The sequence below is a fragment of the Trachypithecus francoisi genome, unplaced genomic scaffold (genome assembly GCF_009764315.1).
Source record: "Trachypithecus francoisi isolate TF-2019V2 unplaced genomic scaffold, Tfra_2.0 Lachesis_group9, whole genome shotgun sequence".
Classification (NCBI taxonomy): Eukaryota; Metazoa; Chordata; class Mammalia; order Primates; family Cercopithecidae; genus Trachypithecus; species Trachypithecus francoisi.
The window spans coordinates 28,920,284-28,933,161 of record NW_022681474.1 but is presented as its reverse complement, the minus strand read 5'-3'; the positions used below and the strand labels follow the sequence as shown (position 1 = coordinate 28,933,161).

The 12,878-nt window shown below is 39.1% G+C and overlaps 1 protein-coding gene across 15 annotated transcripts in view; it reads left to right on the top strand.

Annotated features, from left to right (window-relative positions):
- The window catches only part of ABI1 (abl interactor 1), a 118,423-nt gene that overhangs the window by 26,745 nt on the left and 78,800 nt on the right, over positions 1-12,878 (top strand). For all 15 annotated transcript variants that reach the window (XM_033209146.1, XM_033209144.1, XM_033209140.1 and 12 more), the window contains exon 2: positions 10,567-10,734. In XM_033209146.1, coding sequence (XP_033065037.1) covers positions 10,567-10,734 — 168 coding nt within the window. The remainder of the gene's footprint in view (positions 1-10,566; positions 10,735-12,878) is intronic.

Here is a 12,878-nt window from a genome sequence, read left to right as displayed (position 1 = left end):
ATTTTCTCCCATCTGTGGGTTGTCATTTTTCTTTGTTGATTGTTTCCTTTCTTGTGCAGAAGCTTTTTAGCTTTATGTAATTCCATTTGACTATTTTTGCTTTGTTGCCTGTGCTTTTGAGGTTGTCATTTATATTGACTAGATGATATTCCAGTATATTATGTTTTTTCTTTTCTTGTTTTTTTTTTTTTTTTTTGAGATGGAGTCTCTCTCTGTCACCCAGGCTGGAGTGCAGTGGCGTGATCTCAGCTTGCTGCAACCTCCACCTTCCAGGTTCAAGTGATTCTCCTGCCTCATCCTCTTGAGTAGCTGGGAATACAGGCGTGCACCACCATGCCTGGGTAATTTTGTTTTTTTAGCAGAGCCGGGGTTTCACTATGTTGGCCAGGCTGGTCTCGAACTCTTGACCTCAGGTATCCACCCACTTTGGCCTCCCAAAGTGCTGGATTACAGGCGTGAGCCACCTTACCCGGCCCCAGTATATTAATTTTTTAATAATTTGTCATTGGCTATTTAGATCTCTTCTAGTTTTTTTGGTGTCGTAAATAAAGGTGGCATGAACATCCTTGAACATACAGATTTTTTGCATTTGGCCATTTATTTCTTTTGGGTGAATTTCTTGTAGTGAAGTGTGTGTGTGTATGTATATATATACACACACATATATGTATTTAAATTTTGTGATATACATTATCTGATTGTATTTTTTAGTAGTATGTGATAGTATTTGCCCAAGCTATATTCTTGATCATCATGGCTCTTGCTGCATAATTCCTTTTAAGAAGAATTAAAATTATATGAGAAGATAACTTGTTAACATGGAAGGAGTTAATGGAAGGAAGCGAATGTTTTGGACTAATATGAGCTGTTTTCTATTAGTAATACTTAAGTATTTAACAGATTATGTGTTTGAATGTAGTTCTTTCTAGAGCTGGGGTTTTTCAGGTTTTGCAGTAAGACTGTTTTTGAAATATAAGCCTTGTAGTATGGCGTAGGATGGTAAAAGAATTAGTTTGGGGAAAGCGTCATTGTCTTAGGCTATAGCTATGGTCAAACTTAAAATTTCAGAGGCCAATTATGTAGTTATTGGGAATGTTCTGGGGATGCAGTTTGAAGTGAAAAGGTTTAAAAATACTCTGCATTATGGTTGAACTTGGAATTCTGTATGCTGAATATGTATGTTAGCAGTTGATTGTTCTGTGTAGCTCTCCTGTTAAAGAAGAGAGTACGCCCCAGCTGGCATTCCTGTCAGTCACAACTGTGTGACACCACAGGCAGCAGAGGCTTCCCTAGACGTTGCTGGGAATGAACGGGCTCCCAGAGCCCTTAGCAGTTGTGTAAGTGGGAGGCGGTAGGGAGGCTGTGTTAAAGCTTTTAATGAAAGGTCTCAACCTGAATTGTTAGGCAAAAAACTTATTTTTTTTGCTGGATACTTGCCATAACCTGGTAGGATTTCTTTTTAGTTTTCACTTTGATTGGAATAGGCATTCTGTTGGAGAAAATGAGATCCTTTTAGTGGTAGCTAGGCATTGCATATATGTATGCCCCAGTCCCCATGACTGTACTATAATGGATTATTTGTCAGTAATGAACCAGCATTTGGCCCATGTGCTCTTTTTTCCCTGATCCTGTCCTCTCTCTCCATGAAGTGATTATGGATTCTTCCTGGACGGTTTCTCAGGTCTGTAACCAACCAAAGCATTTGTTGGCCTTCAGCAAAGTAGATGTTTGTTTTTGTATACTTTATAGTGTATAATATTCTTCTTGCCACAGGTATTAAAACCTGAGATTTTAAATCCTTTCCATTGGTGTTAACATACTTTATTTTTTAAAAGGCCTTAAATATAGAACTGTTTCTTGTATACTGTATTTCATGAATTCTAGTAACTGCCCCTCCCCTACTTAGTATCTCTGAAATTGGGAAACATTTTACAAGTAATCATGTCCTTAAAAAGTCATCAGCCAGTCAGCGGTCATGGCATATTTGTCATTGTTTGTGCTTATGTGAATTTGGTTGTTTTTCCTTGTGGATTAACTGGATTATTGCACCCTTAACCTTTTGAACAACAAACCATTTAAGGACCATTGGAGGATAGGATAGAAGCCAAGTTTTTGTCGTAAAACATTTTTTTGACATCTTCTGGTAAAATCAATAAATTAGCTTCATCAGCATTTGCAGAATTGGTGTTGGCAGCTTGGAAGAAAATCATGGGAAGAAAACTCTGGAAATAGCTGTGCAACGTTATTTTAGATGTTCCATTATTTGTAATGGGAAGCTCACAGCATCAACTATTAATATATAGTGTTCTTGCCACATTGTTCAATATGAATCTAATCATGAGGAAACAATCAGATAAATCCCGGTTGTAGGATTTTTTACAAGATGCTTGGATTTTAAAAATAATTTCTATGTTTTGAAAGGAAAAAAGGGTCAGGTTGGGAGTGTGTTCTATATTTAAGGATATGAAATAGAAATATGACTGTCAACAGCTGTGAACAATCTTTGATTAGATCTTAGATCATATGGAATAAAATAAAACATACGTAAAGAGATTTTTTTTTTTTCTTTGAGACAGAGTCTCACTTTGTCGCCCAGGCTGGAGTGTAGTGGCACTATCTCGGCTCATTGCAACCTCTACCTCCTGGGTTCAAGCGATTCTCATGCCTCAGCCTCCTGAGTAGCTGGGATTACAGGTGCCCACCACTACTCCTGGCTAATTTTTGTATTTTTAGTAGAGTTGGGGTTTCACCATGCCAGCCAGGCTGCTCTTGAACTCCTGACCTTAAGCCATCCACCTGCCTGGGCCTCCCAAAGTGCTGGGATTACAGACGTGAGCCACCATGCCCAGCCACAGAAAGGTTTTTTTTTTTTTTTTGAAGTTGGAGAAATTTGGGTACAGGTTTGGATTAGAGATAAGTTAAAAGTTAGACAAATATGGTGTGACAGATGTGACATTTCTAGAAAGAATGGGAGGAGAGTTAAAGACGTGGAAACAAAATGGTAGAAAACTTAAAAAAATGCACATGAGACCCTTGTTTTGTTATGTAAGTGGGGTTAGTAGACTGTTGTCAGTCCCAGCAACTCAGGAGGCTGAGGTGGGAGGATCAGTTGAACCCAGGAGATCAAGGCTGCAGTGAGCTGTGATTGTGCCACTGCACTCCAGCCTTGGGTACAGAGAAAGACTCTGTCTCTAAAATTACAGAATGGGTAAAATATTTGAACATTTTATCAAGGAAGAAATGGATGCCACACAAGCACTTGAAAACATTGTGATTTGATAGCAAAATGGAAATTAAAACCATAATGAGGTATCATTATATACCTACTAGAATATTTAAAATTAAAAAGACTGACCATACCAAGTGTTGTCAAGGATGTGGGGCACTAGAATTTTCGTAAGTTTCTAGTGAGAATGCCAAATAATATTGTTTCTGTTTTTTGTAAAATAGTTTGGTGGTTTCTTTTTCTTTCTTTCTTTCTTTCTTTTTTTTTTTTTTAAAAGGAGACAGGGTCTTGTTCTGTTGCTCAGACTTGGAGTGTAGCGGTGCAGTCACAGCTCATTGCAGCCTCAACCTCCCTGGCCCAACTGATCCTTCCACCTCAAGCTCCCAAGTAGCTGGGACCACAGGTGCATGCTGCCAGACCTATCTGATTTTTTATTTTTGTAGAGACAGGATCTCACTATGTTGCTCAGGCTGGTCTCGAACTCCTGAGCTTAAGCAGTCCTCTCACCTTGACCTCCCAAAATGCTGAGATTACAGTCATGAACCACCATGCCCAACTGGTAGTTTCTTACAATGTTAAATATACACTTAACTTACTGTGTGACTCAGCAGTTATTATCTTTAGGTATTACCCAAAAGAAATGAAAACATATGTCCACACAAAGACCTTCTACTCAAATATTCATAGTAGCCCAGAACTGGAAACAACCCAAATGTCCATGAGCTGATAAATGGAGAAACAAATTGTGATACATCCATACAATAGAATACTACTTAGCGGTAACAAGGATGAATCTTAAGGACATTCTGCTAAGTGGAAGAAGCCAGATACAGAAGACTGTAGCTTTCAATTCCATTTATATGAAACTCTAGAAAAGGCAAAACTGTTGTGACAGAAGGGAAGTCAGTTTTTTCCAGAGTCCAGAGGATGGGGAGGGAGTTATGAGGGAAATGTTCTTTATCATGGTGGTTATACTACTGTACCCATTTATCAAAGCACATTGAATTGTACACTGAAAGTTTAACAATTTTAATATATGCACTTCATACTTAATGCTGACCTCCCTTCCTCATCCAAGAAAAAAATGAGATGATCCATAGCATCCTACAAAAGTTACTAGTGACTTTTTGGTTTGTTTTTTTAACTTTTTAATATTGTTATGAAGTCTTAAATGTAAACATTTTGTGTGTTTCATTCCATCACAGTTATGATCCTCATTGATCCTTACATTGAGCCCTTTGGACATGATGCTAGAAAATTCCTTTGTGGCTTTTTTGTTTTGTTGTTTGTTTACTTAAATTGACACATAAAAATTGTATTTATTTATGGTGTACAATATTTTTTGAAATGTGCATACATTGTGGAATGTCTAAGGTAAGCTAACACACCTTGCTTCACGTACTTTCTTTTTGTGGTGAGAACCTTAAAATTTACTCTCAGCAATTTTCAAGTATACAATATATTACTATTAACTATAGTCACCGTATTGTAACCAGGTACCTTTTGATATACAGCCTGTTTTAGGTGCATCACTATACGGATAACGGGTGGTGCTCCATGGCTACTAGACAGTCTTTATTCTTAGATCTTTTCATTGGACAGAGCTGGGATATTAAGATATGATATGATAAATACATTTTAGGTTTAAACTGGTGCTTTTAGTTTAAGTCTAGAACTATAGGATTCTTTCTTAACCTGTCTTTTCTTATGTCATAATCTGTTTTGAACCGTGCCCCAAATCTCAGTTCTCAATGACATAATTAATGATTTGCTATATCCCACCCTATGCAAATAACAGTATCAGGGTAATAATTTCAGTACTAACACCAGCAATAAAGAGACTAAAAACAATTTTTTTTTTTTTTTTAGTTTTTCCTTCTCCTCTTTCAATTACTTTTGTTCTAATGGTAAATCCTATTAAGAATGTATAATCGAATTACTGTGCTTTGAAGCCACTTCTAGAGTGCTTTCTCTCTGGTTAAGACCGCTAATTGGATGCACAGTTAGGCTCATTTGATTAATTTACCTTTACTTTGGTGTAATTCCTTTTTAAATTTAAATTTTGTTTTGTAATTGTGTGAATTATTTACAGGCATACTTCTCTTTATTGGGCTTTGCTTTACTGTGCTTTGCAGACTGCGTGTTCTACAAATTGAAGGTTTCTGGCAACCTTGCATCGAGCAAGTCTATTGGTGCCATTTTTGTAAGGGCATGTGCTTACTTTGTATGTCTCTGTCATATTTTGGTAATTCTTAAAATATTTCACACCTTTTTATTATTACTGTATCTGTTATGGTGATATTTGATGTTACTACTGTAATCGTTTTGGGGCAGCACAGACTGCACTCACGTGAGATGGTGAACTTAATTGTATGTTCTGACTGTACCATCAACCGACCATTCCCTCTGGCTCTCCCTCTCTTTGAGCCTCCCTATTGCCTGAGATGCAGCAATATTGAAATTGGGCCAATTCATAACCCTATGTTGGCCTCTGAGTGTTCAAGTGAAAGAATTGCATGTGTCTCATTTAAAATCAAAAACTACAAATGAGAGCTTAGCGAGGAAGGCAAGTCAAAAACTGAGATAGGCCGAACATTAAGCTTCTTCTCCAAACATTAGCTAAGTTGTGAATGCAAAGGAAAAGTTCTTGAAGGACATTAAAAGTGCTAGTCCACTGAACACGTGAATCATAAGAAGGAGAAAAGCCGGCTGGGCGCGGTGGCTCATGCCTCTAATCCCAGCACTTTCGGAGGCCCAGGTGGGTGGAATCACAAGGGTCAGGAGTTTGAGACCAGCCTGGCCAGCATGGTGAAACCCCGTCTCTAATAAAAATACAAAAAATAGCCGGGCATGGTGGCTGATGACTGTAGTCCCAGCTACTCGGGAGGCTGAGGCAGGAGAATTGCTTGAACCCAACAGGTGGAGTTTGCAGTGAGCCAAGATCTCTCCATTGTACTCCAGCCTGGGTGACAGAGTGAGACTCCGTCTCAAAAAAAAAAAAAAAAAAGCCTTATTGCTGATAGGGAGAAAGTTTTAGCGGTCTGGATAGAAGGTCAAATCAGGCTGGGCACGGTGGCTCACTCCTGTAATCCCAGCACTTTGGGAAGCTGAGGTGGGCGGATCACTTGAGATCAGGAGTTCCAGACCAGCCTGGACAACATGATGACATCTTGTTTCTACTAAAAATCCAAAAAATTAGCCAGGCGTGGTGGCTTGTGCCTGTAGTCCCAGCTACTTGGAAGGCTGAGGCAGGAGAATGTCTTGAACCCGGGAGGTGGAGGTTGCAGTGAGCCAAGATTGTGATAGTGCACTCTAGCCTGGGCGACAGTGCGAGACTCTGTCTCCCCCCCAACAAAAACAAAGGTCAAACTAGCCACAGTATTCCCTTAAGCCAAAGCCTAATTCAGAATGAGGCCCTAACTGTTCAGTTCTATGAAGGCTGAGAGAGGTGAGGTGAGAAAGCTATAGATGGAAAGTTGGAACCTAGCAGAGATGGGTTCATGAGGTTTAAGGAAAGCAGCCATCTCTATAATGTAAAAGTGCAAGGTAAAGCAGCAAGTGCTGATGGAGAAGCTGCAGCAAGTTACCCAGAAGATCTAGCTAAGATTATTGAAGGTTGCTACACTTAATGACAGATTTTCAATGTAGACGAAACAGCCTTCTATTGGGAGAAGATGCCATCTAGGGCTCTTACAGGGGAGAGAGGAGAAGCCCATGACTGGCCTTCAAAGGCCAGGCTGACTCTCTTGTTAGGGGCTAATGCAGCTGGTGACTTTAAGTTGAAGCCAGTGCTCATTTGCCATTCTGAAAATCCTAGGGCCCTTAGAATTATGCTAAATCTACTCTGCTTGTGCTCTTTAACCAGAACAACCAAGCCTGTATGACGGCATATCTGTTTACAGCATGGTTTATGGAATCTTTTAAGGCAACCATTGAGACCTGCTCAGATAAAAATATTCCATTCAAAATATTACTGGTCACTGACAGTGCACTTAGTCATCCAAGAGCTCTCATGGTGATGTATAAGGAGATTAATGTTGTTTTCATGCCTACTAACACATACTTATTTTGTAGCCCCACAGAGTAATTTTGACTTTCCAATATTACTATTTTTTTTTTTTTTTTTTGAGACGGAGTCTCGCTCTGTCGCCCAGGCTGGAGTGCAGTGGCGGGATCTCAGCTCACTGCAAGCTCCGCCTCCCGGGTTGACGCCATTCTCCTGCCTCAGTCTCCCGAGTAGCTGGGACTACAGGCACCCGCCACCTCGCCCGGCTAGTTTTTTGTATTTTTTAGTAGAGACAGGGTTTCACAGTGTTAGTCAGGATGGTCTCGATCTCCTGACCTCGTGATCCGCCCGTCTCGGCCTCCCAAAGTGCTGGGATTACAGGCTTGAGCCACCGCGCCCGGCCCAATATTACTATTTAAGAAATACATTTCATAAAGCTATAGCTGCCTTAGATAGTGACTCCTCTGATGGACTTGGGAAAAGTAAATTGAAAACTTTCTGGAAAGGATTCACCATTCTAGATGCCATTAGGAATATTAGTAATTCGTGGGAGGAGGTCAGAATATCAACATTAACAGGATTTTGGAAGAAGTTGATTCTAACCCTCATGGATGATGCTGACGGTTTCAAGACTTCAGTGGAGGAAGTAACTGCAGATATGGTGGAAACAGCAAGAGAACTAGAATTAGAAGTGGAGCCTGAAGATGTGGCTCAATTGCTGCAATCTCACAAGAAAACTTGAATGGATGAGTTGCTCCTTATGGGTGAATAAAGGAAGTAGTTTCTTGAGATGGAATACTGTTCCTGCTGAAGACGCTGTGAACCTTGTTGAAATGACAACAAAGGATTTGGAATATTACATAAACTTAGTTGATAAAACATTGGTAGGCTTGAAAGGATTGACTCATTAAAACAATTTTTTTTTTTTTGAGACAGAGTTTTGCTCTTGTTGTCCAAGTTGGGGTGTAGTGGCACGATCTCGGCTCACTACCACCTCTGCCTCCTGGGCTCAAGCGATACTCCTGCCTCAGCCTCCTGAGTAGCTGGGATTACAGGCATGCACCATCATGCCCAGCTGTTTTTTGTATTTTCAGTAGAGATGGGGTTTCACCATGTTGACTGGGCTGGTCTCGAACTCGTGACCTCAAGTAATCCTCCCGCCTTGGCCTCCCAAAGTGCTGGGATTACAGGCGTGAGCCACTGCTCCAGGCCAAATTTTTTTTTTTTTTTTTTCGGAGACAGTTTCTCACTGTGTTGCCCAGGCTGTCCTCAAACTCTTGGGCTTAAGCAGTTCTCCTGCCTCAGTCTCCCAACTGGCCAGTATTACAGGTACAAGCCGCCACCACACCCAGGCTTGATTTCAGTTTTGAGAGAAGTTCTCCTGAGGGTAAAATGCTATCAAATATTGCATGCTGTAGAGAAATCTTGTTAAAGGAAAAGTCAATAGATGCAGCAAATTTCATTACTGTCTTATTTTAAAAAATTGCCCCAGCTACCCCAACCTTCAGAAACCCCACTCTGATCAGTCAGCAACCATCAACGTGGAGGCAAGGCCCTCCACCAGCACACAAATATTAGGACTCTCTGAAGGCTCTGAAGATGGTTAGCATTCTTTTTTAAGCAATAAAGTATTTTTAATTAAGGCATGTACCTAGTTTTTTTAGACATAGTACTATCGCACATTTAATAGACTACAGCATAATATAAACATAGCTTTTATATATACGCTGTCTCCAGCCAAAACCACAGTATCTTTGCAGTGTGCCTATATGTGGTTCCAAAGAGAAATCTGTGAAACAAGATATGCTTAAGGGATTCTATCTACTATCCATGTTTTCTCTATCCTATTTATTACCTCTCCTCCTGCATGTGATTTTTTTTTTTAATGTCGAGGTTTATCTTTCCTTTAAAAAAATAAGCATGTATTTTCATATTTCCCTCTGTTAAGAAGTAGCGTATTATACACATTTTTTCCCCACATTGTTTTTTTTTCTTTTTTTTTTTTCACCTTAGCAATATTCTGGAGATCATGGAGTCGTGGTAACAGAGGTATTCCTTGAATTCCTTGTCCTTATTATGGCAGTATAATACTCTATTGTGTGGAGATATCATAGCTTCTTCAAACAGTCCCCTGCGTGTGAGTTCTTTCCAGTCTTCTGCTGTTATGGATAGTGCTGCAGTGAATAACTATGTACATATCTTTTTGTATTTTTGCCAGTGATTTTTTGAGATACATACCTAAAAGTGAACTTACTGCGTCAGAAAGTAAATCTGTGTGTAATACTGCTGGATATCATTAACCAGTGAGTCAGGGTTTTTTCTCACAGCTTTGCTGAGTGTTTTATCAGACTTTTGTATATTTGCCATTTGGGTGAGTGAGAAACAGTATCTCATATTGGTTTGCACTTGCATTTCTTTCCTATAATGAGTGAGGTTGAACATCTTTTCAGTGGTTAAGAGTGGTTCCATTGCTTTTTTGTTGAGCTTTCTGTTAGATCTCTGTTCCCTTTTTTTTTCTGTGTAGAACTGGAAGGGACATGAGACCATTTTGTTTAGTCTTTGAGTTCATGACACTGATACCTAGAGAAATAAATGATTTTCCTGAAGTTGTAAGTAGGTAGGATAGCCTTTTTTTTTTTTTTTTTCATTTTCAGATTATATGTTAGTGATATTTACTTTTTCTGGTATAAGTTGTTGATTCCCCTTCTCACCCACATACAGTTTGTCACCTTTTAACTTTGCCCCTCTTTGAGGAGTTCTTGCCTTCAGACTGAGTTATCTATAGGAGTTTGGGCAGAAAGGGTGGGTGGGGAAGGAATTGGAGCATTGAGATTCACCGTAGTTTTTGTGGGGCATGATGGGCTTGACTCATCATAGATAACAAGGAGGTTGGATTTCTGATGGTGGTTAGTGGGCACAGGAATATAAGGCAGACTGGATTTAGTCCATTTCATTGTAAGTGGATTGGGAGCTTGAGGCTGACAGTAAAGTCCTTACGATGTAATGCAGTGAATTGGTGATGGAAATGGTCTAGGCAAGGAGAACCAATTGGTGCAGTGTGTCTCTGATACTGTGACTACAGTTAGTGGCCCCTCTAGTGGATGAGCTATGCAGGAGAGAGTGGTTCCCAGCTGGCACATGGGGATTTCTGCCATGGCTTACTTCAGTAGTATCCTGAGACTATCATATTGGTACAGCGAGATTTTTTTTGTTTTTTGTTTTTTTTTTTAATTGAGCTTCTCTATTAAAATAATATAGCTTTGCCTTGCTGTAGAATATATGTTTAATGCATGTTAATCTAAATAAGTATTTGTTGTTTTTGTTCTTATTTCAGGCTACAGACAAGAGGAAAGCTTTAGAAGAGACCAAAGCCTATACAACCCAATCTCTAGCGAGTGTTGCTTATCAAATAAATGCATTGGCCAACAATGTACTCCAATTGCTGGATATCCAAGCCTCTCAGCTTCGGAGAATGGAGTCTTCCATCAATCATATCTCACAGGTAACAGCTTATAAAATGCTTTAAATTCAATTTCATTAAACTGCAGCATATGCCAAAGAAGTAAATAGCCCGCATGTATGGATTTCTGACTCATCTTACTGGTGATAATCACTATCATGTTTTAGTTTGGTAAACCTGCTGTTTTTCTTTTAGTCCATTTTATCATGATAAAGTAAACATAACATAAAATTGACCATTTTAACCATTTTTAAGTGTATAATTCAGTAGCATTAAGTACATTCACATTGTACAACTGCCACCACTGTCCTACTCTTAAGAGCTTTTCTGACGTAAAGTTATTTGTACATAATTAAAGAAGAGAATTTTTATAAGTTTTGACACAGATGTATACCCATGTGACCATCAACACATTCAAGATAATGAACCATCCCCTCTCCCCCTGCCAAATTTCTTTATTTTCCTACGTAATCCCTCACTCCTGTCCCCTGTCCTTAGGGTTTCTGTCCCTAGAGATTAGTTTACATTTTCTAAATTTTTATATAAATGGAGTCATACAGTATTTACTATTTTTTTTTTGGTCTGGCATGTTTTACTATACATAATTATTTTGAGATTCATTCATGTTTTTGCATGTAAAAGTAGTTCACTCTTTATTGCTGAGTAGTTTCTATTGTTACACATTTTGTTTATGTGTTTACATGTTGATGGAAATCTGGGTTGTTTTTAGGTTTTGGCTATTACAGATCCCATGAGAACATTTGTATGCAAATCTTTGTATGGTCATATGCTTTTATTTCTTTTGGGTAAATACCTCTGTGCAGAATGGATAGGTCATGTGGTAGGTGTCTGTTTGACTTTAGAAGAACCTGCCAAATTGTTTTCTGAAGTGGTTATACCACTTAGTTTGCTGAGTGTTCTTATCAGGAATGGGTGATGAATTTTATCAAACGCTTTTTTGCATTTGTTGAAATGTTCATATGTGTGTGTGTGTATGTATGTATATATATAAGTCTATTAATATTGTGAATTACATTGATTTGTGTGTGTATTAGGAATTTTTGCTTCTGTACTCTTGAGTGCTATTGGGCTGTGGTTTTCTTTTCTTGTAATGCCTTTGTCTGGTTTTGGTGTCAGTGTAATGCTGGTTTTATTGACTATATTGGGCAGTATTCCCTCTGGACCTGGAGTATTCTTGGTGAAAACGATTTTAACTACATATTTAGTTTCTTTTGTGGATACAAGCCTATTCTGTTTATCTGTTTTTCCTTGAGTGAGCTTTTTGTCTTTCTAGAAATTTAGCTATTTCACCTAAGTTGACAGATTTATTTGCATAAAACTTTTGTAATAATCCCCCTGCTTTTTTTTTTTTTTGAGACAAGAGTCTTGCTCTGTTGCCCAGGCTGGAGTGCAATGGTGTGATCTTGGCTCACTGCAATCTCTGCCTCCTGGGTTCAAGCAATTCTTCTGCCTCAGCCTCCCAAGTAGCTAGGATTACAGGCCATTGCCACCACGCCCGGCTAATTTTTTGTATTTTTAGTAGAGATGGGGTTTTGCCATGTTGACCAGGCTGGTCTCGAATTCTGACCTCAAGTGATCCACCCACCTTGGCCTCCCAAAGTGTTGGGATTTCAGATGTGAACCATGACACCCTGCCTAATCCCTTACTTCAAAAATATCTGTAGAATCTATAATAATTTCACATTGCTCATTCTTCATATTGGTAACTGGTGTCATCTTTCTTTTTTAAACTAATCATTATGGCTAGTTTACCAACTTTATCAATATTAAAAAACATCTTTGGCCTTATTAATTTTCTGTTTTTTTGTTTTCTGATGCATTGATTTCCATGTGACCTTTATTATTTCTTTTTCTTTTGCTTACTTTGGGATTGATTTGCTCTTATTTTATACTGTTTTTTTTTTTTTTTTTTTTGAGATGGAGTCTTGCTCTGGTGCCCAGGCTAGAGTGCAGTGGTGTGGTCTTGGCTCGCTGCAACCTCCATCTTCCAGGTTTAGGCCTTTCTTGTGCCTTACCTTTCCAAGTAACTGGGATTACAGGTGCACCCCATGCCCAGCTAACTTTTTGTATTTTTAGTAGAGGTGGGGTTTCACCATGTTGGCCAGGCTCATCTCAAACTCATGGGCTCAAGTGATCTGCCTTCCTTGGCCTCCCAAAGTGCTAGG